Source organism: Brassica rapa, chromosome A09 (assembly GCF_000309985.2).
Source record: "Brassica rapa cultivar Chiifu-401-42 chromosome A09, CAAS_Brap_v3.01, whole genome shotgun sequence".
In the NCBI taxonomy this organism is placed as follows: Eukaryota; Viridiplantae; Streptophyta; class Magnoliopsida; order Brassicales; family Brassicaceae; genus Brassica; species Brassica rapa.
In genome coordinates, this window is record NC_024803.2 from 18885965 (window position 1) to 18913958 (window position 27994).

The 27994-nt window shown below is 32.9% G+C and overlaps 3 protein-coding genes and 1 long non-coding RNA gene across 12 annotated transcripts; 1 reads left to right on the forward strand and 3 right to left on the reverse strand.

Moving 5' to 3' along the window:
• LOC103833918 lies at positions 1–2078 on the reverse strand. Of its 9 annotated transcripts, none has more exons than XM_033279158.1 (7): positions 1783–2060; positions 1426–1684; positions 1232–1336; positions 915–1004; positions 632–712; positions 410–547; positions 1–307 (listed from the first exon to the last, which is right to left on the reverse strand). In XM_033279158.1, the coding sequence occupies exons 1-7, from the start codon at positions 1885–1887 to the stop codon at positions 186–188; spliced, it is 900 nt and encodes a 299-aa protein (XP_033135049.1). In that variant the 5' UTR covers positions 1888–2060; the 3' UTR covers positions 1–185. The 9 variants fall into 9 exon arrangements, with proteins under 9 accessions (XP_033135049.1, XP_033135051.1, XP_033135052.1 ...); XM_033279160.1 differs by having other exon boundaries at positions 915–1015; positions 1249–1336; positions 1783–2059; XM_033279161.1 differs by having other exon boundaries at positions 1268–1336; positions 1783–2056.
• Positions 2079–5462: 3384 nt separating this feature from the next.
• LOC103833919 (bidirectional sugar transporter SWEET7) lies at positions 5463–7324 on the reverse strand. The gene is made up of 5 exons (XM_009109969.3): positions 7139–7324; positions 6950–6986; positions 6284–6665; positions 6002–6121; positions 5463–5815 (listed from the first exon to the last, which is right to left on the reverse strand). Exons 1-5 carry the CDS (start codon positions 7182–7184, stop codon positions 5651–5653), a joined length of 750 nt encoding a protein of 249 aa, XP_009108217.1. The 5' UTR covers positions 7185–7324; the 3' UTR covers positions 5463–5650.
• Positions 7325–7555: 231 nt separating this feature from the next.
• Positions 7556–15029, forward strand: LOC117127981. The gene is made up of 2 exons (XR_004451028.1): positions 7556–10933; positions 11109–15029. It is a non-coding gene; the product is annotated as an uncharacterized LOC117127981 (long non-coding RNA).
• A 7099-nt stretch (positions 15030–22128) lies between these two features.
• LOC103833921 (UDP-glycosyltransferase 91C1) lies at positions 22129–27985 on the reverse strand. Its single transcript, XM_033280398.1, has one exon. It carries the CDS (start codon positions 27584–27586, stop codon positions 26165–26167), a length of 1422 nt encoding a protein of 473 aa, XP_033136289.1. The 5' UTR covers positions 27587–27985; the 3' UTR covers positions 22129–26164.
• Positions 27986–27994: the final 9 nt, after the last annotated feature.

Consider the following 27994-nt stretch of genomic DNA (forward strand, 5'->3'; position numbering starts at 1 on the left):
AAACTGAGCTATAAGTAATGATCAGACTGACTGAGTTGTTGAACTTTGGACAAACCATTAAGATCTGGTTCGTCCTGTTTTTTCAGTCGGATATACATAAAGCTAGATAACTTTGTTTCCGTATAGTTCATTTCATAAAAGAAAAAGTGACACAGAACTTACGTAAAATGAGATATTGGGGTCTTTTATATTCCAAGGTCAAAACTCGGAGAGGACGAGTTCAGATGAGTCATTGTGCGTGCAGTTGTCTTGGCCGGTGAGGTTTCTCGGACCATGAACTGCTGGGGAAGTGAATCTCTAGATGCTGCTGCATTCAGATAAGCAGAAGAAACAATTGTTCGCAGATGAGACTCTTTCCCATTTCAGGTTTATTTTTTCAAGTCTTAAAGCATTTAAATAGGGGAATTACCTCTCGGTGATATAGGCTCCACTTTAATGTTTTTGCAGGTATCAGATTCTGGAGGTACTTTTGTTGGCGTCTTCGTGTTAGTGTCAGAACATGTGGCTGTGGCATTCGGTCTCTGAAGTATGGAGAGTATTTGATTCACTGCAATGAGGTTTCCTAGTTTTACAAAGAAACCACTAGGACAAAAAAAAAAACTGAAACAGCTAAAATGAACATTTGAGTTACCATCACGTAAAGGTTTATGTGGAGGAACGTCCTTGCTGTACTTATCATTCTCACGGCGGCTTAAATCAGCACCAGACTTTCCTGCACCATTTTACCAGATAAGACAGCAGCATCAGGATTGCAACATTTTCTCATGTTTGGTAATGACTATGGCTTGAAAAGCATGAGTTCTACGATTCAGACCTAATCTAGTTGACAGTTACTTGGTACAAAGCAACTTTAACACCTTAGAATTAGGGATGTGCACTAACTATAACTAAGCTAGGGAACGCATTCAAATTACCACAATTATGAAAGTATGAAGTGGGTAGATTCCCCAGACTATTACCATCACGAGGAGAGTTGATCAGAGGGTGATCATTGCTTCCATTCCCTGCGTACTTGCTGTTAGTTGCAGCAAAAATGCAAACCAACAAGCATACGTATACATTCTGGGTTTCTTTCTGACTGTTCAGTTTTCATTATTTTAACAGAGCCTAAAACGCATGAAAAAGAGTGTCCTATCCCTAACATGAAGTATGTTATTCTCCATTCTTGTGGAGGTTATAAGATACAAAGGAGTCTGATTTCATAACAGCGATGCCACAGGTTTAACTTCACCTTGTACAAAACATAACAGCAAAGAAAGGATAAAACCTTCAAAAGTTGGTTTAACAGAGTCAGGAGTTAGTGCGGCAAACTTGTGGAGTTGTCTCTTTTTGAATACTGCAAATGAAGTACAAGGAAAACATTAATAGACTGCAGCGTTCCATTTTAACACTCTGCAAATGAAGTACCAACACAACACAACTCACCTCTAATCATTTTGTGAGATGGGCTGAGACTCTTTGAAGCAAAACTATTTGCTAGGTTTGGTTTCTTGAAACTAGGCCTGAGCGCTGCAAGAGGTTTGGGGTGTTGAACCGAGTGCTCACTTGGGTTAGAGTGGTGGTTGGGTTCGCAAACATCGACAAGATATGCTTGAAAGGAGAGCCTTTCACCAGAGTCCACAACTTCGTTTGCTTTTAACATCCTGCTTTCGAGTAGATTCTCAGCCTCATCATAAAGCAACACCTGCTTTTCCATTATTTTTATTCATTCACTCTCCTCGGGTTACAACAACAAGTCGACGAAGATCTGATTCGAGGAGTAAACATAATCGGAAGCGAAACCTTTTTTCTGGAGAGGTGGAGATCGAGGAAGCCATCGTGATAGACCTTTCGCTTCTGTGTGAGGTGCTTCGTATACATCGCAATCCATCTCTTCTTCTCCCCCATTTTCTCTATCCCTTCTTCCTCCTCAGATTCCCAATTTTCTTTTTTCTCTTTTTTCAAAATTTGAGTACGCTTGCTACTACTGCTGTATTAAATTGGCTGCGGCTTCAATGAAAAAAAGTTAAGATAAAAAAAAAAAAGAGTAATTTCCTACAATAACACTCAAAATCAATTATCTCTGCATATTTGCCTCATAAAGACCTTTCTTTATTTTTTTTTTGACAACAGCCCTGCTGCACCTACCTGCATCGGCGTCAGCGGCAATTTTTTTAAAAAATCATGTTCGTTTGGTTGACGCAGGAGCTGCGTCTAATGCCGCGTCCGAACGCTGCGTCTTGACGCCGATAAAATCTGCGATCGCGACGCAAAATATGCGGCAAGTAAGTCAATTTACTATTTTGCCCTTAATATGTTTCATTATTAACAAGTATACTTAACCTTAGATTGACGCTGCCGCATCTCGAATTGACGCAGATTTCATTTCTCTCGATCTCATTTCTCTCGATCTCATCTCTCTCGATCTCGTGCTTCCTCCATCTCGAGCTCTCTCCATCTCCGAAGCATACCCATCTCTCTCTCTCTTCTCCGACCTCTATCTTCTCTGGGCTCTCTCGAGCTCTCGAGCTCTCTCCTCTCCGAGCTCTCTCTTCTCCGAGGTAACTGTCTCTAATACCAGATATTGATTTGAGTCTTATGGGTTTTGGGGTTGATGAACTGATGATAGCTTTATGGGTTTCTTTGTTGATGCTTAGGTTTGTGTAAAGCTGTTGCTCCTCTCAAGTCACTCTCTCGAGACCTTCTCAAGCTGTGTCTGTGTGTCTCAAGCTCTCCCAAGCTTCGTCTGTCTCTCACTCTCTCGTAAGGTTCCTCTCTTAGTTACAAATCCATTTTGATTGGTTGTGTCTTGGCTCTGTCTTGTTTCTTTGATGGGTTTCTCTTTTGTATGTGGTTATGATTAATACCATTAAAAGGGGATCATTATCAAATTATACCCTTAATGAAAATAATAATTTTTTCAAAAATACCCTTATTTGTACAAAGAATTAATAAAATTCATTAATCCATTTAAGTCTTTTGGTTTTGGGCCTACAGATGCACCTAAATGGATCTATAAATAATGGGCTTATATATATTTAAAAGATATATTAACTTTATATTTAATATAAGTATAAATATATTATGAACTATAAATAAATTAAGAAACGTGAAAATATTATTTTCTTAAATATACGTATCAATATTTAAAATAGATCATTTGAATATTATATAGATTTGCAATACAAACCAAAATCCTATATCCTACACCATATATCATATACATATTTGAATATCATTTTTTCATGTATAATGTCATTTGATACATAATATTGATATGGCAATTACGAGTGTTCAAGAATATTTTAAAAACTATCTTAAAATAAATTTTTAAATCTAAAATAAAAAACACAAACTTATAATAGGTTATTAATAACGAAAATAAACTAATATTTTCATATCAATAAGTTTTTTTATATTATAATTTTTTATTTGGATAACATAATATTTTTTTATCAAATTCTAAGGAATCACAAATTTATGTAATATTAAAAAATATATGAGTAATTTAATCAATTTTTTAAAAAAGTACTATAAGATATTTTGTAACCGGATCAATGGTATCTAATCACAGGTTAATAGTGAGTTTTTGGGTTTTTACCAGGTTATATCAGAATTTTAATTAATGAATTTTTCATTAAATCCGAATCAGATTATATACAATGTATCAGGTCTATAGGTTCAACCATGAATCTAGGTCAAATATGAAAACAAATCTTAAAACTTAAACATTATTATAGAAAAACTACCATATTTCGAACAAATACTATATTTTGAAGAAAAAAAAACAAATGATAAAAACCTAAAAACACAATTGTTATAGTTTGAAACAAAAATAATGGTAATTTGTAAATCAGTTTCGATTAATAAATGAAAAACAAACAAATTCGCGCTTTCTTAACGCAGGTCAAAATCTAGTAGAACCTTAAATTTTAAGACAATTTAAAGAAAATGATTACAACTCTATTGCAGATCTCTTGTTTAGTGGATCTCAAAGATAATGTTCTGAACAGACCCAGCTTAAATATTAAGTGGGCTCTGTGCTAAGTTGGTTTTTTTTTAATAATAATTTTAGGTATATCATTGTTACTTTCACAACTAAGATCCTAATATTTTACATTCTAACAAAACAGGGCCCTAATTTCTTTAAATTTTTTTTTTTAAAAACAAGACCCTGTGAAAATGCACTGTGTGCACTACCTCTAAACCGTCACTGGTTCTGAATGGAAAAACTGAATCAAACATTGCAAATATAGCATATTAATCGGTTTGAATGAAACAAAAATGGCTCAGATCAAATGAAATACAAGCGGATCAAGCACTTTAAATATTCTATTAATATATATATATATATATATATATATATATTTCATTTTAAATATTTTTATTAAATTGTAGTAAAATTTATTAGATATATTCATAATAGTATTCTTGAATGTTTTGTTGAAATATTAACATATATTTTTTTTGTTAAAAAAAACATATATAAAATATATATAATATTACATTCATTTTTATTTCAAATATCTATAAAACAATAAAATTTTAAACTAATATTTAGATAAGTGAATGCAAAGGAAATGTCTTCAATAACTAAAAATAGAATCAAGTTAAATATATAATATTACTTTAATTCAAAGAAAAACAAAACAAAAATTACAAAAGAACACACCTAAGAACGAAACAAACATTTGAGCAGTCCATAAATTTTGTTAAGAAAATGGAACCACATGTGTAGAATTATATTTTTATTCATTTACAATAAAGAATAAATAAAAAATAAATAGGTTACACATAACACGAAAATATTTACTGTTTATTGTTCTATATAAATGTTGAATGGAGAATAAAAAGTGGTTCCTCCACCACAGTTGAGTATCTCTCACAAGTAGAATTGTCTCTCGTTGAAAGCTTAACTATTCACTCTCTTAAAAAAATCTTAATTTTTTTATTACAAATATAATATGGACAAATGAGAAGGCTACACGTCACACAAAAATGTTTAAACTTTTTTGTTGGTATCTTGTCTGAAAACTTTATTTGTATTTTTCTCCAATTTTTACAATTTTTAATATTTTAATAATGTTGAACATTGGTCTAGAAACCAGTGTTAATGTTATTCTTAGAGCATTCCCAATGGAAAATTTTAGTCAAAAGGTTATAGTCATTAGAGGTGTTCTTACATCAGTTGGAATGTGGAGCAAAACTAAAAGCAAGTTGCTCCAAAGTCCAAAGTCAGAAGGCCGAAGCAAGCAACATTATTTTGTAGTCCACTCCAAATTCCTTGCTCCATTTTACCCCACAACCCGAGAGGGCCGCTACTGAACCTTTGAGCTAGATGCTAAGACTGCTTAGGCCGAAGGTACATAACTAAATACAAATTTAAAATGTACCGAGTTCAGTAGTGATACATAGCACGATTGACTGATAACAAATAGTAGAAACTATAATAGTTAAATTGCTCGTCAAATAAATGCCCAGGCTAAGACGAATTTCTAATTTTTATTTGAGTCCGCATAATCTTTAAAGTTGGAACATTACACACCCCACAGTTTTTAAAAGTGCACATTGCTCTCCAAATAACGGACATCGAAATTACTTAAACAAAGGCTGAAAATAAAAGCATGATAATCGGACGGTGAATAGTTTGAGTAGATCAAATCAAACGCCGCTAAGCCGATGGTTGCGCAACTTTCTCCGATCCAATACGAACGACCACACTGGATAAACCTATCATCGGTTGTCTCTCTGCCATCATTTTTTTGGTGGATTTGTAGTATGTAGCGTACAATATTAATTGGGCCAGCCCAAATATACATCCAATTCCATTTGGAATCTGAACAAGAAATGATTGAAATCAAATTAATAACTTTTATCTCCTAAGAACGAAATATATATATTTATTATTTATTGTACTTTATGATATTCATTTTTTGGCTTTAGTATTTTCTTCTTAAATAATATGAAATCTAGTTTTATAGGTAAATCATGAAACTTTGATGAAAAAGAAAGAAATACTCACAGCTATGAATGGATCCAAAGGCATGAGTGCATAAACAGTCCAAACACCCGCGTTTAGAAACGCAGCTAACGACAGCCAAAACGGCATGAACTCCACGCTTTTCGTTCTTATTACCATTTTCTTCATGTGATTATTTTACAAAAAAAAAAACAATTAAGTTGCAAACTTTTAAAAGAAACCAAAAGTCATAAATGCATCATTAATATTGAAACCCAAAAATGGAAAAAATAATTAGCAAGGAAATATAATTCTGATAAATAATAATTATTAACAAAAACATACCATAACAGACAATGGAGAAGCATACATCATCACGTTGAAAACGCAACATACGATTCCAACGCTCATCGTACGTTCTTTGGTAGTGTGTTGTAAAGTGAAGACCAAGACTGAGAGAATAGCCACGAACAGCGTTTCACCCGCTAAAACAGCAGCTATTACCAATCTCTGTTTTGGGCGGCCACTGAAAACGAAAAAGATGGTAATGAATACAACTTCGATTAGGATGCCTGCACCGTTGATTGTAACGACCAGTGTGCTGTCCGGATGCACCATAGGGAGTCCATAGAGAACCCAAACGAGACAGTTTATTAGAGTCGCTAAATACGGTATTGGTGAGTATTCCTCCACTGACTTCTTTTTCACGATCCTTCTAAAAGTTGGCCTGAATGTAAATGGAACATTAGGTATAAAGTAATCATTTTAATTTTTATCACTTATTACATTGTCTATTTTTGCTAGGAATTGTTTTTCTTATTTTATGTTACCTAGTATAATTAATTTTATTAACTATAATACCTTAATCTTTTTGGAAGAAAATCTAGTAAGATAATTTTATTTATTTTTATTAAAATATTTATTTTCTTCAAGAAAATAAAATATAAATATATTTTTGATGAATGTTCTTTGTTTCAGAAATTTTATTCAAATACTATAAAGAAATCTTACGTTGGTGATAGAAACAAACATAGTGCGATGGCATTTCCTGCAAATTTGATCAAATGAATTGAAAAAAACAACATATTAGAGCAAAAGGTAGGCTAATGAAAGTTGTTAAAGGATAAAAGGTTTGTAAACGTGAATAATCGCAGATTCGCAGTTACAATAAAAAAAAACGTGAATAATCGGAAAATATACCTATTATACCCACAATCTTCCGAATTGTTAACTGTGCGGACGCCATACTTTTGATTGTAACTAAAGATAACGATGATGGTGGTGAAGAAGAAGAGGGGGGAGAAAACGAAGACGAGTTTAATCAAGTGATTAGAGAACCATTTCAGTTAATAGTCAGAGAAGAAGGATAGTCGATTGGTGGTGTTTATATATAATGAGATGAGAAGAGAAGGGTGCGAGAGAGCATGAATACAAATGTTATGATGTGACATATATCAATACCATCATCATACATGTGTCATGTGTGAATAAATGCATGCACCATGTACAATAAAAATGTGAGTAAGTCAGTAATTATCGGTTTATAATCTAACTTTGGAAGGTAGTTGAATTATAAACACACACATTTATGATAGCATAGACTAGTTTATAAGCACAAATGGCATTTATATATCCAATTTATGGTGGATTAATGATAAATGACTTATTATGTACATGAATCTATTAACATAAATATTGTGTTGGACCCAACCTGTAGTCATGTGTAATATTGCATAAAATATAATTAATGATTAATGAAAATATTATATCTATATTAAGGTAATTATATGAAAACAAAATTATACTACTATTTATGTTTTTCAAACAATAGACTAATTAATCTTATGTCCAAACACTATAAAACATTAATTCTCACCTCTTAATAAGTTTTATTAATCTTTAAATTTTTTTTTGATAAAATTAAGTAATTGACTAACACTCAAATAATTTATATAAAAAATAAAAAATAAGTATAACTTTTTGGGTTTAGATATTTAAAAATAATTTTATTTAATATGAAATCAGTTAAGTTAATAGATTTTATTTATATTTTCATAAATAGAAAACTACATTCAAGCTTTCATAGTAAATTACATATTATATATAAATGGAATTTTAAAGTCAATAAATTGACATCAAATAAGTTTTATTATTCAAAATTTATCAAAAATATATATAACACAATTAATCAAATAAATTGCAGAAATTTAGTTAAAAATTTATAACGAAAAAATTAAAATGTTTGAAAATAAAATTAAGTAATATCTTATATAAGTTCATATTAGTAGAAATATAAAATAATATAATTATATATATATATTCAAATATATTAGAAGAAAATGTTAAAACATTTTATTTCCTTAGTAAATTTTTGTTAAAAATATTCCTGCACTTTTAAGCATGGGTCAGAATCTAGTTCATCCATTAAAGTGATGGTCATAATTAGAAGAAGAAAAAAGTGGCCCTTCTCATAAGATTATGTTATAAATTGCTTTATAATGTTATTTATAACATTAATTTTTCTAAATAATTCAGTGATTGTCCAAATTAAACAATTATCCTAAAATGATCCTCAAGAAACAAACAAAAAAATTGGGTGGTCATAATGTTTAGCTTGTTTTTTTCTGCCAAACTTTGTTATAAATCATATCAAAGTTTATAAGAAGATCAAGAAAAGGAGAACAACAATGAAACAAACTCTATTAAGTTTGAGAAATGATTACTTTTCTAACTAAAAATCAAAATATTTGTTGTTTAATCGTTTTCAGTTGTCAAATGGTGGAATTGAACATATATTGCTGATATCGAATAGTATATATGTAACGTTGAAACTTAAAATTACCAATGTTAAAGTTTAGGTATGGTGTTAAAAGTAGCATCACCTCATTACGTGGGTTTAAGCAAGGTCTTTTGTCATTGAGACATACTAGTCCATTTAACCTTAGGAGTAGGAAAAACTGAAGTCTCACTCTGGTGCACAAAAATAGCAAGATGGCAACAACTACTTGCCTAAAGGTTTAAATCTTACAATATAATTCAAATTAGATTGTCAAATGTAAACATTTTAGATTGCCTAAAGACTCTTGTCTAACAAGCTTATACTCTTCCAATACTATTTCAATGATGGTAGGTTGTCAAATTTGAGCATTTTAACTATACAAAATACTTTATTCAAAGCTAGTTATGCCTATTAATGTGTTATTAAAATCTCATGATAAATATCCTTTGGCTTTATCTCGTTGTACTTTTATGAGCATTATTTAGCGCATATCATAATTAAGCTTAATTTTGGGTTTACAGAAAAAAAAATCAGGACTTCAATTTTGAGAGATTTGCTTCTTCCACTTTTCAGAAAGAATATCTGCCGTTATTCAAAGAACAATTAAAACCCTACCATTATAAAAGAAATTAATTACGAGGAACAAGAATATTAAAAAATAGAGAAAATTACTCAAAGATCTAACCCTTTTACCCCAATATACATTCTTATATGGAAGTTTATATGACATAGAAAAGTTGTTATATAAATACAATATCTTACATGTTTCAAAAATTACTCAAATGTTTGTAAACCCCTAGTAAATTACAATAAATACCACTGGTTATTTTTTTTAATGTGATTATTTATAATAAAAAAATAATTAACAAATCCACATCACTAATAATTATATCCACGTCACTAATAACTTTGATCTATAGCCACAGGAAAAAAAAATCAAACGACCTTTAACTTAAAATTTCCTTTGTCGATTATACCCTCACCACGATTTGAGTCAAAATCATTGTTTTCATCTGAAATTGTGTTCTCAGCAATAGTCTCCTCTGTAAGTGTCTTCTTCGCAAGCATCTTCTCCGAAATCGTTTTCTCTGAAATCGTAGTCTCCGCAATCATCCGATATCATCTTTAATCTTCTTCTCTCGTATGTTTCGATGAGTTACTTTGTATTCGAGTTTGTGGCTAAATTTTATTTATGAGTTTAATTTATGGCTGACTTAGTTTTCTATTGCGGCTAATTTATATATGCAGTTATAGCTGAGTTAGTTATCTATCGCGGCTGGTTTATAAATGTAGTTGTGGTAAAGTTTAGTTTTGCTGGTTTATTGTATGCTTTACGTCTGATTTATCATTGATATGTTATATATATTTTTTATGACCAAATGGATGTTTCTGAAGATCAAGCAATGAATTACCCTCTAAGACTCTACGATGACGGGGCTTATAATCTTGAAAATAAAAACATTAATCACAACATCCATATGGGAGACATCCCTCAAATTATAAACACAATAAGAAAAGATGTGTAGGATAACCTGAAGGAGTTTCATGTTGGAGTAATTGCTAAGTTAGCTGATAGCAAATTTGTGCAGTCTGGTAAGGTTGTATACTATCTACTACGTAGACAACTGCGAATATATAAGAAAGAAATTTGGTGTTTCCTTGTTGATCAACCTCTCAGGTTTTTCTTACATGAATTTAGTGAGATCACGGAGTTAAACACATATACATTGCCAATAGAAAGTTTTGAACCTTAACTTGACCAATACAAAGCATTCTGAGAGGAGTTGAATATGCGGCTTGGGTTTAGACTCAAGTTAGATGAACTGAGGCCATCATTAGTGGTCTGTCGAACCTGGAATTTTGAAAAGTGGAAATGGTTAGGGTTGTTTCTTCTTCAAGCCATATGATTTTATGGCTTGCATCATAATTCTAGAATACCTTTTGAAAGTGCAAAAAGAGTATTTGATGATGAAGACATGATGACTTATCCATGAGGTCATACTGCGTATGAAGTTCTTGTTGATTATATTAAGATGTTGAATCCACAAGGAAAGTCATACACCCTTAGCGGCATGAAGGATGTGTGGTTGGCTTAAGCGTATGAATATGTCACTTGCTTCGCAGAGCTTTTTGGGAAAGTTGTCAATGAGCAAGAAATTCCACTTTTGTGATGGGGTGGAAACTATGCACATGAGGAGATCAGTGATCATGGAAAGGTAAGGTTTAAGGCTGACGTATGAATCATTTAATGTATGAGTTATTATTTATTTGATGGCTGAGTTATGATTTATTTGATGCCCGATTTATGAGTTACTTGATGGTTGAGTTATGATTTAATTGATGACTAAGTTATTAGTTATTTGATGGTTCAGTTATGACTTAATGTTGTAGGTGCGTGTGAGGAAAATTGTTATGAAGGAGGTTGTAGAAAAGCTATTTTCGCAGTGGCCGGGTGAAGCAGATGAGCCACAATTTGATAACTTGATAAAAATCATACTAAAACACATTACCTTACCTATCTAAAAAAAGAGGGCCATGGGACGGATATGTTTGTTAGAGGTTTTTGGGATGTGTAGAGGAATGAGAACAAAAAATAAAATAAAGTATGGAGTTTCGTTAGAGGCTGAACAACCCACAGAGAAGCAGAAGAAAAATAAGAAATAAAAGGAAGTGACCAATAGTGAGAGTGAATATGCAGATGTAGAGAAGAAGAAGCAGAAGAAGGAGAATACAAAGGGAAAGGGAGCTAGCGAAAAGTAAGGTAAGAAAGATATAGAGAAATATGTGGCTCTAGTGAATATAATCGCTACTCTAGACAATTTAGCCAGAAATTTTGAAAACGTGGATGGTAGATTAGAGAATTTTGACTCGCGGTTAACCACATATGATACCAAATTTTCAGAGTTCACCTGAAACTTGGCAAATTTGGAGAAAAACATTGGCAATGGAGTAAAAGCTCCAGTGGATGAGCGTCTGAGAGTTCTCGTAAGGAAAAGTACCCAAAACGATGATAAACTCTTAAAAGTTAACAACCTATCTTTACCGCATAAGTCCGTTAATAGTCCAACGGCAGTTAAGACCCCTGCTAAAAGTTTGCTAAAGCCAATGAGAAAGGTTCGGGGGCAAAATTGAATTTGAAAGATGCCAATGCTAAGGCTATTCGGGTGAAGAAGAATTTGGTTGAGGAGTTTGGTACTGCTGATGCAACAATTGTGGGTAGTGTTCTTGATTTCGTTATTGTTTCTCCTGCTAAGGAACCAGTATACGGATGCGGATGCTTGGGTATGCCAAAACAGAACTAAGTTGATGTAAAAAAGTAGGAGGCTAATCTAAAAAAGAAAGAGGCCGCTGCTAAGAAGAAACAGGCAGCTGAGTTAAAGAAGAAGGATACCCTTGCTTTAGAAAAGACAACGAGGACTCGTGCAAGAGTAATAAGAATACCTACTACGAAGAAACATCTGATTGAAAATGACAGTGAGCTTGAGGATGAGACCGACGAATATGTCGCGGCAGAAAACAAACTGTTGCCGAAATCTTATGAGGATGAAAAGAAAAGAATTAGGTCTAAGAAAATTAAGTCTTATCGGGAGAGACGTTTTCAATAATCTCCACATGGGTTTGCAATGATGCCATAATATGCTCATTCAGCACGAGTTTTTTCTTATATTGGAGACAATGGAATGATGTGCGTGAGGAATAACTTTGAACCTTCAACAACAATCTATGATCCTATCGCACCTGTTGATCCGATTAAATTGGATAAACGTAAGCAACATCTAAAGCCATTTGAGTATTGACCTTTACACCATTTTTTGATATAGTTATTTACAATATTTTCCTAAACTGACTTGTGTTTAATTACTAGGGACATTCCACTTGCAAGGTGTCACGACGATATTGAGTTCTACAGATACCTCATCATTGAAAGACCGCAATGGCAAAACAGAGAGTATGGATGAGCTGTTTGATAATGTAAGTCTACTTTATATATGTCATATATTATGTGGGGCTGACTTGCAAAACTTTACAGCTGAGTTATTTAGTTAAAATATAATTTGTGGCTGAGTTTTATATTTATTATGTGGGGCTGACTTGCGATACTTTACGGCTGAGTTAAGTATTCTTTTAGACTGAGTCAATATTCTTCGTAGAACATATTTGTGCGTATTTGAGAGTCTTCATGAAAATGTCCACACGAGATCCCAACCCATTCTGGTCCAAGCGCATTGCTTTTTTGGACACTTGGTTCGTTCAAGTATGGTGTATGGATTACAAATTTACAACTAGTTCAAGATCAAACCAAAACTGTTCACATTGAAAGATACTGGTTATGAAGATTTAGTAAACGGTAAGATGCCCACAGACATTCCGAAAAACATGAAGTGGTTAGAAGATGTGGATCACTTGTACGGACTGCTTCAAACTGGAGGTGATCATTGGGTGGCGTTTTACTTAGATCTCCGGAAAGAGAATATTAATTGCTACGATCCCATCAATATTGGAAAGATAACACCCGAAAGTGAACAGAAAATGCTAGATGCATTTCGGCCACTTACGGAAATGATCCCTGCAATGCTGAATGATTTAGTTTCTTCTAATCTCCAAAAACCTAACTACAAGCAGTTTGCGTTCCGAAGGAGGAGAGGCAAAAAAAATCCACGAAACACCCAAGTTGGCGATTGTGGGTGTGTATTCGTTGAAGTTTGTTGAGTGTCTAGCACTTGGTGTAACTTTTAATGGATAAACGATGCAAATATTCAGGGTTTACGTGTCAAAATGATAGCAGAGATCCTCGATGAATAAGGAAGTGATATGTGTTCACAGTTCAATTGATTTACCATTCATAAACCTTTTATTTTGTATTTGACTTATGGTATGTGTTTATTTTGTATTTGATTTATGCTATGTTAACTCGGCCGTGTCGTTTGTATAACTCAGCCATGGTATAGTAACGTCCGCCATTGTTTTCAAAGCTTTATTTGAGAACATGTAGCTCATGTGAATCTGATTGCTCGACCCCTTCAATCCATAATCATCGAGTACCAACTCTGCAAGCTCGTCGCGTGTTGTTTCTTCATCTATATGCAGAACTCTACACCCTCTATTGTCAGCGTTAAATACATATATGTTTTTCTTGGCCTAATTATCGGAAACAATAATTACCGGATCCATAAGATATCGGAAAAAAGATGAATAAAAACAATAAAGAAGAAGAAGAAGAAGAAGAAGAAGAAGAAGAAGAAGAAGAAGAAGAAGAAGAAGAAGAAGTCCTCAATAAATCAGCCATTAAGTACAAATGTAAGTCAGCCACAACATAAATACTATTTCAGTAATAAATATTTCGTTAAAAAATCAGCCGTAAATAGACTGAAAGTATTAAGTTAGCCGTATTGTCGAATAAATCTGCCATCAATTGAATGGTATCATAGTAATTAATTTTTTGCTAATAGGTCAGCCGTAATTAAGCTGAGTTTACTATTAATCCAGCTCATTACGGCTGATTATACGTAAACCAGCCATAACTACATTCCAAAAGTCAGCCATAAATTTAGTAGCACAGCCAGCCGATGATCACTATACAGCTGAAAAACATAACTCAGTCGTGTCTTATCTACAAATAAACCAAATATTTGACAAATCAACCAGCCAATGTATAAGTCAGTCGTAACTTGTGTTCATAAATCAACCGTTATCTCATAAATTAGCTACAATTCGGTAAATCGGTAATAATTTACGACTAATTTATATTCGTAAGTAAGCCCATATCTTATAAATCAGCCGCGTTGTTTAATCAGCCGCAATGTATCCATAACTCAATCGTCAATACCGCCATAGCGTTTTACGGTTGAATTCATTAATACAGTCAGCGATTTTTTATGTGACGCCAAAATTTTTTTTACGTGGCATTAAAAAATAGTGGCATTCTTATAATTATTTTTTTGTCATAACGTAATAAAATGACACGTTGAGTATCTATAAAAATAGTAATAAAAAAAATTACATGCTTCTAGTCATATTACCTAATTTGTGTGCTGATTAAATTAACATCCCTAAAAAATAATGTATTATTTGACCAAATTACTAAAAGTTTTAATTAAATAATAAAATCATAAAAAATAATAAAATCGTAGAATACGTTGTCAAAAACAAAATATTCGTAAAATACAACTACTCAAAACCATTTATATGAGATTAAGTTATACTTAGAATATTATTCTAAGAGATTCATTTTAACTTACTTAATCTTTACAATAATAAATATGTAATCCCAAGACATGCATGGCATATATATATATATACACCACACAGTCACACACACACAGTCATTTTGTGGAAAATTATTGCATCGTAGCAATTTAATACGATGTTTAATTCGTACTCTCAAACATTATTTATATTTAAAATGAGATGATATTGTTGTTAATATTTTTTCACAAAATACTTGAATATATCACAAAATAATGTCAAACACAGTGATAAGTTAGTTCACATTGTCTATATGTATTAATCAGCAAATGTACAATATACTCACGTTTAAGAAGAGTAGGTGAAAGTAGTAATTTCTGAGGAACCTTGGTCCTTGGCCATAGTGGGGATCGAGGACATAACTAAGTTCACAAAAAAAGGTTCACATAATAGTTTAGTGGATTATATATGTACTACAATATGTGAATGAATGTATGCATCCACGCAACAAAACAGAAAGGTAGTTGTGTAATTTTGAATGCTTCAATGATTTCACTCCTTGAAGAAAAACACGATACATCCAGATATTTATAGTAGACCTCTAAAAAATGACTTTCAATGACATCTATCTACACACTTATAAATGTTCAGCGCATCTATTCATCTACATATAAAAAACAAACAGAAATTTCTAAAGCAGAGAACTGAATATCGTTTTCTACTCTTGTTTTAGTAAACAATAATTACAATACCTTCCCTCTTATCTTTAATAATTACAAGGACCTAGTACTATTGTGTAAACCTAGCGCATTGGAGCAGGCTTTTGGTTCTTTTTAAAATTACAACTCGAAATCTTATGAAATGAAAACATATTCTCGTATATATTAATAGAAAAACATTTTAAAAGTTATAACCTATAATTTGTAATAATTAAAAAAGTGTCATGCTGAGTTATCACGTAATTAGAATGCTAATTTGCTTACGTGGCAACTTGATAATCAATTGAAAAGTTAGTTAGTCCAAAATTAAATTGTTATGAAATGTTATATTATAGTATGTCTATTATAGACCATTTATTTATCAAATTGAAATTATTATATATTCTTTCCTTAAATAAAAATTACGAAATTACCTAATGTGATTAAGATATATATGGCAATTAATGATTTATTTAATAAAGATTTGCTAATAATCTGTATACTTTCTATCATTTTTTTTCACAATTACTTTAATTATATAATAAAAATTTAGATTTTTTTTTGTATATATTATATTTTGAATTTTTCAAAACGAGTTTAAATATTATTAAAATTGTTAAAAGTCTCACATAAACTTTGTGATCAAGATTTAAATTGTTTTTTTAGTTGTTCAAAATTTTTTTTTTTCATAATAAGATACAATGATTATAAAATCATATGAATAAATAATTTTATTTTAGTAGGTGTTTATGTTAATATATATATATAATATATAATATATAATATATAAATATTTCAAATCCTTTAAATTAAACTATACAATATGAAACTACATACTTATATTTTGATATCTACGTTGAACATATATTAAAAAGTTAATATTTTAATTTTGAAATCTTAACTGTTTTTTTTTAAATGATTATAAATTATTGAAACCACTAAACATTCCAAATTAAAAAAATCGTTGGTGTAAACTTTTGTTACACAAATATGCAAATAATCATAAAATCATATCAGTAGAAACCTTATTTAATAAATATCCATATTAACAGTATACTATATATCTATGTTAAGATTACTTAAATTTAATTATATATCATATACGATAGATAAAATTGATTGTTTTGATTTATTTATCCTAAAATGATTGCGAATAAACAAGAGCGGTCTTTTGATTTATATGTGAACGCCAATTTATTACATAATAGTAACTGATTTTTTAGTTATTTAACATATAATTTTTATTTTATTATTTCATAATATGAAAAAAGACATGAACAAAATAAATATAAAATATTTATTCTGCACAAGACGCAGATCTTAACCTAAGTATGTATCTATTGAATAATTTTAAATCTTAAACATTTTCTAAATCTCAGGCCAAAACAAAATAACAAAATAAGAAAAAACTTAAAAATTAATATTTGTATCGAGCAACAACCAAAATGAAAAAAAAAATGAAACAAACATGAGAAAAAATATTGAAAATATATAGGATTGGCACGTGAACGTAAACTACTCATAACCATAATTAACTTTTAAATTGCTAAATCATGATATAAAACCAAGCTGACATAGTTTCATTATAACCAAATAGTAGACTTAAGATTCTTCTGCTTAAACGTTAGGTTCATATGCGATAAGTGATTTTTTGACCTAAAATATTTTTAAAAATAAGATCAGCTCATGAGTAAACAAATTATGTAATCAACAAAATTTTTTAAATAAAATTGTTTAAGGGCCAAAATATTAATTTGATCAAGAATATAAATTTTATTTTCTCATAAGATATTTCTTAAATAATTTTCATATAAATTTACCTTACGCAAGGCACATGTCTTATCCTAGTATTTCATTAATTTAGAGGGTAACAGTCGAGCGAAACTGCATAAATTAAATCTATAACTGTGTAAATTTGCAAAATAAGGTTTTTATTAAACAAAAAGATAATAAGAATGTAATTACGGATACAAAAATTGGTCGAAAAATAAAATGAATTGGAAAACAGAAGAATGGAATCATGTTATCCTAGGTGTGAAAGAGGAGATCTGCAACATATGTAGTCATTTTTGTGAGCTATTTCTCAGGCAACAGATAAATACGAGTGCAATTTCTTATAAAGGCGAGAGAAATGATGAGAGTTATCTACTCATAGAGAGAAAGAATCAGAAACCTGCCTTTTTCATTTGGTTTCCATATAAAATAGTATCGGGTCAAGAGTCTGGCTCGACAGGTTTTGAATCAACGATGTGTTGTTTCGTTTGTGCCAACTTCTTGACAAGCGCACTTTGACGCATACAGGCAAAGACAGTTATTTAAAGTTCTACTAGTCTGATATATCCTTTTTATCCCTTAGGATTAGAAAGATAATAAGGTGGCTGTATGTATCTCGTTCTTATGTGTTCTCGCCACGTGTGAAGGATAAAAGGCTATCATGAACGGAGATTTCAAATATTAGTAAGTCTAAAACATGAAAGCCTAATCTTCGTAGGAATAGTTGTTGCTTCTAAAATTAAACGTGAGTTACTTGGCCTGGATGACCTTGTTGGAAGTAAATTTGAGAGTTAACTTGAAGCTCAAGTTATACTTATCCTCGTTGAGTTATGATTAAGATAAATATGGTCTTTCTAGTGTGATAAGGATATATAGATCTATATAAAGAGATGTCAACTTGTGACATAACTTATGAGTTTGAGAGATCTTGTGAGAGCTTAAGTTATTGAGAAAGTTTTCTTATAAGCTAATAATAAGGTTTGAGTTATTCTTATCAATCTTATTGAGTTCGTACGTTTGTGACTAAAACAATAGATCTAGTTCAGTGATCAGATAGTTGGTTGGGATGTGTTAGAAATCTTTAGGCCTTGTTTAATTCTTTTGCGAGTGAACCTTGTACTTAATTGTCTTCTTGTCTATAAAATTATACACACATTTATACAATCGGATCAAAACACCCTTTACCGCTGATCCAAACAAAAAAAAAACAAAAACAAAAAGGAAACTATGAGTTTTTTTTTTTAACGCTGAAAAATTATTTTATTCCAAATAATCGGTCTACAATAACGTGTACTATAATGTAACACAATGGATTAGAAACTAAACATATCCACGCACACCACTAAGGGCTATGGTAAATGGTTAAAATCCAAAGAAAGAAACAGATCCTAACCGAAACAAAATAGTTCTTAAAACGTGAAAGAAGATAAACAACTTGAGGATAGACCAAACATTGCTGTATGTTTTTATATCTTCACCATTTGCATAACAACTTGACGCTGCAGAGCATAGCTTGTTGTGTCTACAATAAGAAGAGCACACTGTCAACCTTCGGATCCGACAATCGACCGTAAAACTTCCAGTCCGGAGAAAAGCTAACTCACAGTTATTGAGTTATGTGCCACATGCTACAGAATGCACCATAGATGACCAACCCACGCCAATTCCCAGATCCATCAATGAAAGAAAACACAATGTGCACTGCGACAGAGACCATAAGAAGAAAAACCACAACCTAAAACACACTACACGCACCATCACTGAGGACAGACAACCCAAGGTCTGAGAAGGCACAAAGCACACCATGAGAAAAATAAACGCACCGAACCTAGCCCATCCATGAACCCACCAACACCATAGAGAGGCACATGTAAGAACAGAGAGCATAGGAGACCGGAACAAGAGAAACAACACCAACAGATCTGAATTTTCAGAACAGAAACGTGTGGGAGACACCCACCATGAACCACAAACAGAAGCCAACTGAACAAGGTCAAGCCTTATTACCCGTGAGAAGCTAACAGCAAAGATCCTCCAATCAGCTGCAAGGCGACACCATCGAAACAGACTCATACCTCTCGGATCTACAGTCAGCTTCACCATCACTGAGATCACACCATGACACAGAAGCCGAGCTCACCTAGAACGAACCAGCACCATCCCAAACGCCATAGCAGTCGAAGAAGGCTCGGCACTAACTACCACCATCAAGGCTCAAAAGACTAGAAACAAACTAAAACTAGATAGGAAACTATGAGTCTATGACTTGCACTACACAATCGGTTGAAATATTTACTTCTAAGACCAATGACAATTTCAATCTAAACAATATTCAAAATAGCTCTTTGAAAAATGCACTGTTTTGAATACAATTTAAAATTCACTTACAAATCAAAATAAATTATAATTTGATTTATAATAAAATATAATTTTGCGAAACATAAATGAAAAAGTGTTTTTTTTATGTAACAAAATATATGTTACTTACTATATAGTTTTTGCCACAAAAATAATTTTCAAAAAGGAAAATGACCAAAACTTCCCCTCTTAGCTCATTCTTAACCAGTGGAGAAAAGGTTCACTCATGCTATAGTAGCCCATTTTTATTTTGAAATATAATTTTAATTTTTTATTTTTAAAAATTTGAAACCATATCCTCAAAACTTTATCTCTTAACTTTAAAACATAAGTTTAGATTAGTTAACCCTAAGGTATAAATGATACTTTTAATAAAAAAAATTGGTCATTTTCTTATTTTGAAAACTATTTTTATGAAAAAAACTTAAAAAAAGATTATCATAGAAAATTTTTCTATTTATTTTACAGGTTTTTGACTGTTCATTTTTATTTTTTTTGTTGTTCGAGAAGTTTATTACTTAGACTAATAACTGTCCAACTATGACAAAAATTACACTTACTCTTGGATGTTCAGAAGACTCCTAAAGTTGCGGTCAAAGGCTCTTATGCTGTTAAAAATTTATGTGGGCAGTGGAGACACTGCTTTCTTTTGGTGGGACCCCTGGACGCCTCTTGGATCTTTATACTCCTTCCTCGGTGAGTCTTGTCCGTCTCAGCTTGGTGTCCCTCTCTTTACGCTTGTCTCTGACGTAAGTAAAAATGGTTCATCTTGGTCCCTCCCTCCGACAATAAGATCAGAAAAGCAGGTTCAGCTTCTTGCCTTTATCTCCTCTTTACCATCATCTACTTCAGCGGACTCCCGTACTGGTCCGTTGATGGTATCCCTCAGAAATGTTTTATTTCAAAAGCTGTTTGGAGTTTCATTCCCCTAAGTCTTCTTAACAAAGTTTGGGCTCCGCTGGTTTGGCACAAGGGTGCTATCCCAAGACATTCAACTACAGCTTGGTTATTTATTTTGAATAGGAATCCTACTCTAGACCGTCTAGTCTCCTGGGGGTTTGATTCTGAATCAACTTGTGTGGATTGGATAATGAATCTCGAGATCATTCATTATTTCACTGTATTTACTCATATGCTGTCTGGAATACTGTCTCCTTGCGCCTTCACCTTGGTGCTCCACCATCGGCTTGGTCTTCTTCACTGTCTTGGTTACCTATAGCTTCCCAGGATAGTCATGTCTCGCTTGCTCTCCAACAGGGTTGGCAATCCTCCTTTTATTGCATTTGGCAGGAGCGCAACTCTCGTCTTCATAGATGCCTGTCTTGTCCAGCCTCAATGGTTGCAGCCAAGATTATCTCTCTGTGCGTGGATAAAGGCTCATATATGAGCTCTCTTGGGTCCTCTGTAGGGCCTCACCTCTGCGGTTATTTGGTCCCCCAATCCATAGTGCGAGGAATACAATTATTTGCTATGCTGTTGTATTCATTGCTTATCAGTACTCTGATTTTCCCTTCCCTCTAATTTTCTTAAACTACGTTCAGAAGCTTCCTTGCTTCAATATTGATTATTAATGAAAACCATTCAACAAAAAAAATCACATTAAAAACTAAAATTTTCATTTCTCAGTTTGCTGAATGAACTATTTTTAAAAAATAGAAAGAATATTTTAACCCATTAGATCTCCATCAATGGGATGTAGTCACATATCTATCATTGGCAATATGATTTTTTTTTTTGAGAAGTTCTAAATCTTTAGAATAAAGTTTTTATGTTTCAGAAATAATACTTGATGATAATTTGCCCTCTGTGTGTGGTGAATTTTTTTAAAATATATTGTATTTAAATATTATAAACAAGGGAAATATCTTAAGATAGCACTAAAAAAATTTCTATCACAAATATAAATTCTAAGAATCAAAATGATCAAAATGTTTCATTAAAGAGGTAAATATACACTTATATCCCTAGGGTTAACTAATCCAAACCTTAAGATTTAGAGTTAAAGGGTAGAGATTTAGGTTTGAGGTTTAAAATTTTATAAAATAGAGAATAAATATTAAAAATTCGAAAATAAAAATTTTAAATATGGTTTCAAAAAGTATTTTCGAATTACAAAAAGAAAATTTGAAAAAAAAAATAAAAAAAAATTTCAAAAAAAAAGTTCAAAAAAAGAAATTTTATAAAAAAATTTGAATTTGAAAATATATAATCTAAAACTATAAAAAAAATTTCTTTTTTTTTTAATTTTTTAATTTTTTTTAATTTTTTTATATATCTAAGATATTAGTATCTTTTTGGTCATTTTCTTCATTGTGGTCTATTTTTATGACCAAAACTTAAAAATAGTCTATTTATGAGAATTGTCCTATAAACAATATACATTTTGTTATCAATAATTTTTTTTTTTTTTAGGTTTGATTAGAGGTGGACATTCGAATACCATTTGGTTAGGTTCAGTTTAGATCCTTGCGTATTTGGTTCAGTTCGAAAACCACACCTCTATCTTTTATTTTAAGTGGATCATTTCTTTAAAATAAGGAGATTGTTGTAGATGCTCTTAACCCCGATGCCAGGTCTCTCCCTCTTTTTCATGTTTTTATTATTCTTCGGTTTCTTGTGTCCAAATTTTAGTTCTTCTTTGCGCAGAGAATTTGATTTTGAATAGGTTTGATTTATCTCGTAGATCTTTGTAGATCGAAAGGCTTTGATCATTGAATGTTAGTTTATTTCCTATCTACAGAGATTGGTTTGGGTTTTTCTCGATTTGATATTTCACCTTCACCTCTCAGTGAGATTAGTGTTACCCGGGTTGGATCGTTTGCTCCTTGCCGGTACCTTACGGATGTGATTGTGATCTCCGCTCCAGCTTCATCCTAAGTGTGTAACGATCTATGTTTTTGACTCCACCGCTTTTGGGAGATCTTGGGCCTCTGTCTTGCTGAATGTGAAGTTTGGATTCTTTAAAATCGAAAGGTAAGTTTGAAATAGAAACTTGTTATTGATGATTAGCCGGCGACATCTTCGATCAGTCTATTCTCTATTTACAATATATTTTGTCGATTGTGTTGCAATAGTATGTCTTTTCTTTCGATTTCATTTCTAGTGGTTTTATAAATAAAATTAGTTCAGATTTTTAGTTTGGTTTGTAAGTTTAGTTTGCAGAAAGATTTTATTTTCCACTGATCCTATTTTTGAGAATAAATTTTCATCCGCCGACCAAAACTGTATATTTCTTTAAGAGGCTTCTCTCTCTTCCTCGTTCTCTCTCTCGTATCTTTCACGAGGAAGATGATGAGATTAAGCCTCGATCTCCATCGCCGATTTCTTTCAAAGATTTTTGTCTCTGGTTTACTGCGGTCTATTCGACGAGTATAGCCGGCTTTTGCGTCCGGTGGCTCGCGCTCTCTTCGAACGGGGCTATTCGGCTTTTGTTTCCGTGTCGCGTTTCTTTTCGAAGGCGGCGACGGCTTCTCTCCGGGGTTCTCCTGGTAACGTTGATCTACCATTCCCGTTCTCCTTTGTCTAATCGCCTCTCTTTCCTTAGCCTCGATATCATCGCTTCCTCTCCTCGTCGATGTCGCGAGCTGTTTCATCTTCGCGCTTTTCCTTATCATTAAAGGTGACCGCTTTTTCAAGCAGGAGGATCGACGGTGGTGGGATCGATTGTAGGCGATTTGTCTTTTCTGGAATCGTAGATCCGGTGGCGACTTGATTAACCGTGAAGATGGCTTCTTCGTGAACCATTCTTCATCGGGAAAGCTTTGCTTGACGGCGGAGTTCCGTCGAGTCTCCCATCTTCGCCGGTGGAAGGTGGCTTAGCCTCTCCTTGACGCGTGTCTCAGTCGCCGGGCGTCGTACACGTGGTGGGATGAGTAAGCGTCTTCCTCAACGGTTTTTCGTTTTGGGCTTTCGGCCCAAGTCGTTGTGTAATGTTTGTGCCCGTTTCTTGGGCCTTGGTGTTGTCGGACTTGATCTTGTTGGGCCAAGATCCATAAATAAAATAATAGTGGCAAAAAAAAAAAAAAAAAAACTGTATATTTCTTTATGTTGAAAGAAATAATAAATTGATAAAAAAATTTGTCAGCTAGCAGGACACAATCATAGACCCCAAAAAAAAATTAAAAAAACAATTGATCAAGGCAGAATAAAAAGCAAGTAAAGAATATGATGACTCTTCTTGAAAAAATAAACGTATCAACCATCATACCTTCTTCTATCCTCCCTGTCACTGACCGACACCCTTTTCTTCTTCATTGGGCATGTGCAACATGTAATTTTTCTATTTGATATCAGTTTGGTCGGTACATTCATCTTCCGGCATCGTGATGCGTCACATATTGGATAATTCCATTTAACTGAGCTCATTAAAGTGAAAGTTAAAGAAAAAAAAAATATATCGAACTTATGAATGTTTCTATATTATTATTAAAAGAAGATGTAGTTTCGTTCTTAGGAAAAGATGTAGCTTCGTTCTATATAAAAAGTTTTCATAGAGAGATGTTCCATCAAAAGAAACACATTAAAATATTTAGTTTTGAGAAAGTTTTTAAATTTAATAAGAAATTTTTTTTTATATAATTTTTGTGTTCGTATAACTTTATCACACTGGTAGTGGCAACTGTAGTAAGCCCCACAAAAACAAAATTTGACCTCTCACAGTGTTCCAACCAGTATAATACCGCCACCTGGTCATTACAGTGCATATAAGCTCGTGCCAGCTTTTAAAGAACGATTTCCTTTTCTTTTCTCTAATAAAAATGTCAGCTTGGTACTTGATCGACCAACCAATAAATAAACAGTTTATTAATCACAACAATAAACAAGTAGAATAGAAAGCAGAGCCGTGCTTACAGGCTTTTGAAAAAGGCATTCGCCTAGGGCCCCCAAATTTTGTAAAAATTTTAGGGCCCCAAATTACAAAAAAATACTTTTACATGGTAATTAACATATTCTCTTAGTTAGATTTTTATTTTTATTTGAATTTAAATTGGATTTCTGTTTAAAGTAACTATGTTTGTAATCAATTTTGCTATATTTTAAATAAAACTATAAAGATTCTACTTCTAAAAAACTGTAAATATTTGATCACATTGGTCTTTTTTTTTATATGCTATGAGTTAGACTTATTTTATATATTTATGAGAATTTGATAAAGAAAATATAATATTTTCAAGATATAGTTTATTATAGTTAATTTAAATGCTAAGATTTGCATTTTTGACAGCTACCAACATTTCAGTCAAAAATTTATATCTTTGTATTTATATTACAAATTTATACTTTTTGTTCATGATTTAAAATTTTTATTTTATAAAATTTTGGTGAAGAAAATTTAGAAAACATTTATGTAATAATTCAAAACTTTTGAGTATTATATATCATATAAAATATATTTTTGAACTCGCCTCGGGCCTCCGAAAACCTTCGCACGGCACTGATAGAAAGTATGGAAGAGATTTAATAGTTTCTCATTTTGATTACCTTTTTCATTTTGATTTCTTTTTCTTCATTTCAATTACAAACTGGATAATAGACATGCAATTGATATAAAAATATAGCAATTTTTTGGATACAATTATATTTTTTCCGGCTTGACGAAAGAAAACTAACTTGGTATTAATCGAAGGGAAATGAATTTAAGATATACTGAGTTTCTTTTTGCATGTCATCGCCCAATGCCATAATGTGATGACTTTGGCTTGGATGACTTGAACATCATACAACCAAGTTTTTTTCTGACCAACTATACAAACAAGTTAACAACTAGTTCTGTAGAAAACAATCCTGTGACAAAAGAACAACTTGTTAACGATTGATGTGATCTCTGACATTTTCAGAAATAAGATTGTTGAGAAAGGTGAGACAAATTTGGGCTTGGTGCGATAAAGAGGAAACTTGAAGGACAATCTTCAAGGATTATTTTAGATTATTACATTTTCTAGGGGTATTTTACCTAGATCCAAGGACCCGAGCCAGAACCGACTCGAAAAAGCCAGTTCGGATTGGAGTATTTTTTTTTTTGGTAAGAATTCGGATTGGAGTATAGATAATGCTATTTTACCCTATTAAGTCTTGTTGTGGAAGATCCGACCCGAACCAAACTCTAAACCTGATTGAGTATTAGTGGACCCAATTTTAAATAACTCTAGCCTATAGATCCATATTTTTCACTTAGTATTTGTTTCAGTTACATGTCGATCTTTCAGACCCAAAAAAACCGACCCGTAGTCGAACAGAAAATTTTCAAATATCTAGTTATGTCTAAATATCTAAGACATAAGAACTCAAATTGGAAAGGACCTGAATCAAACTCCACCAGAGGATCCCAATGCCCATGCAACATTTTCCATGGGATTCCTCACATCATGAATAATACAAGAAAGTATGAAAAGCTGCTAATATTCAAATAAATCTTGCAATACAAACATAATTTCATCCAACATGAGATGATCCTTTACTTTTCATATAATCAATAAGTTCATCCACATAAAGGATATTTTCATCCCTGTTTCCAAACAAACCTTTCATCATCTTGACCTTTGTTCTTTTCAACTCTCCTGCATCATCGATCATCGCTAGTCTAACCGTGTCAGCAACTGAGTCAGACCAGAACCTTCCATCTCTCTCATTTCTTGGAATCTCGACACCAATATCCTTTCCCCGCAGCAACCTCGTATTCAGTCCTTGCTCATTCAACACCGGAAGAAAAATAGGAACTCGTCCGAACCCTAACCCTTCCACCACCGAGTTCCAACCACAATGTGTCAAGAACCCACCCACTGACTCGTGACTCAGTATTTTCACCTGTGGAACCCAACCAACATGAACCATACCTCGTCCCCCGACTCTTTCCTCGAACCCGTCCGGAATCAATGGCTCGGACCGAGTCGGCTCGTTCCTTAGAGCCCAAAGAAAAGGCACTTTTGACTTCTCCAACCCAAGAGCCAGCTCAGCGAGTTCCTCTCGAGGAAGACTCGCTTCAGTACCTAAAGACACGTACACTACTGAGTTAACTCGTTGCTTGTCAAGCCACTCCTTTATACGAGCCCATGTAGCATCACCATCGTCTTCATGGTCTTCACTAACCGGTGGAGGGAGAAAACCGGTGGGAAAGACCGGTTTTTGATACAAATCTCTTAGTAAAACAAACCATTCCGGTTCAAATTCTGGACAGCTACGTACGAAAACAGCATCGCTCTCACCAATCGAGTAACCAAACCGAACCGAATCAGAGATTCCGGTTACATCTTCCTCTGTCTTCTCAACGTACCTTGCAACCTCATGGTAACGAAAGACGACATCTGATTCAAACGGGATCCACGGCGGAACCACCGTGAAATCATCCGGCGTAGTTCTAGCATCCTCTATGAGCGACGAAGGCGGTCCCATGAAACAGAGAGCTGACGCGTTAAAGAGGCTAAAGAAAGCTTTCTTGATTCCGAGCTCCGTCGCGACCGGAGGAAGCCAGTGAGAAGTGTAGTCATATATGATCCAATCCGGAGAGGATCTTCGGAGAAACTCTGTTACTGGTAGCTGAAGAAGATCGAAGGCGGATTTGAGAGACTGTTGGTTGATGTATGGTACGTCCATGGAGGATTCTGAGGAAGGAGGTAAGTTGGGAATAGGAGGGAGAGGAAGAGAGACGAAGGTTATGGAGGAAGAGAGATTTGGTGGTAGTTTGGGAAGTCTCTCGATGTTTCTTGGTGTTGATATGAAGGAGACTTTGTGACCCTTTTGAGCAAGTAACTTTGAGATATTAAGAAAAGGAAGAAGGTGCCCCATAGCTAGCCATGGGAACATGGCTACGTGAAGAGTTTCGTCTTCTTTCTTCTCCATTTTTGCTAGTCTCTGCATTGCCAATAATTATCCACTGAGAAAGAATAACTTTTGAAACTTATATAAGTTTATATGTATGTCATGTCCCTTAATATTATTGTAATTGCAAGTTGGTACCGCCAAAACAAAGCCGCCCATAACGAAGAAAAATGTAAGTTGACAAAGAAAACTGAATCGTGAAAAACTGCAAGTTGACAAATGAAACAATAACGAGTGACAAAAAAAAAAAAAAAGACAAATAAAACAATAACTTGGAAAATTGCAATATTAGGGCAATACTATTGATCTCTTATATATTAAAAGAGAAACATTATAACATATTTTTGTAGCCATGTGTCATCACCACAATCATTCTTAGAATTCTTAGAAAAATATGTTGGTCCATATAAATAAATAATAAGTTTTTTATTAAACTAACCATAAATT

What these genes read in the sequence shown, in the direction of transcription:
- LOC103833921 (XM_033280398.1), bottom strand. Translation starts at nt 27,586, where the DNA reads ATGCAGAGACTAGCAAAAATGGAGAAGAAAGAAGACGAAACTCTTCAC.
- LOC103833919 (XM_009109969.3), bottom strand. Translation starts at nt 7,184, where the DNA reads ATGGCGTCCGCACAGTTAACAATTCGGAAGATTGTGGGTATAATAG. An exon ending in CTTCTCCATTGTCTGTTATG is followed by an intron (nt 6,122 to 6,283) that starts GTATGTTTTTGT and finishes AATCACATGAAG; the next exon opens with AAAATGGTAATAAGAACGAA. An exon ending in CTTTGGATCCATTCATAGCT is followed by an intron (nt 5,816 to 6,001) that starts GTGAGTATTTCT and finishes TTTCTTGTTCAG; the next exon opens with ATTCCAAATGGAATTGGATG.
- LOC103833918 (XM_033279158.1), bottom strand. Translation starts at nt 1,887, where the DNA reads ATGGGGGAGAAGAAGAGATGGATTGCGATGTATACGAAGCACCTCACA. An exon ending in GCTGTTATGTTTTGTACAAG is followed by an intron (nt 1,005 to 1,231) that starts GTGAAGTTAAAC and finishes GCAAGTACGCAG; the next exon opens with GGAATGGAAGCAATGATCAC. An exon ending in GGAGCCTATATCACCGAGAG is followed by an intron (nt 308 to 409) that starts GTAATTCCCCTA and finishes ATCTGAATGCAG; the next exon opens with CAGCATCTAGAGATTCACTT.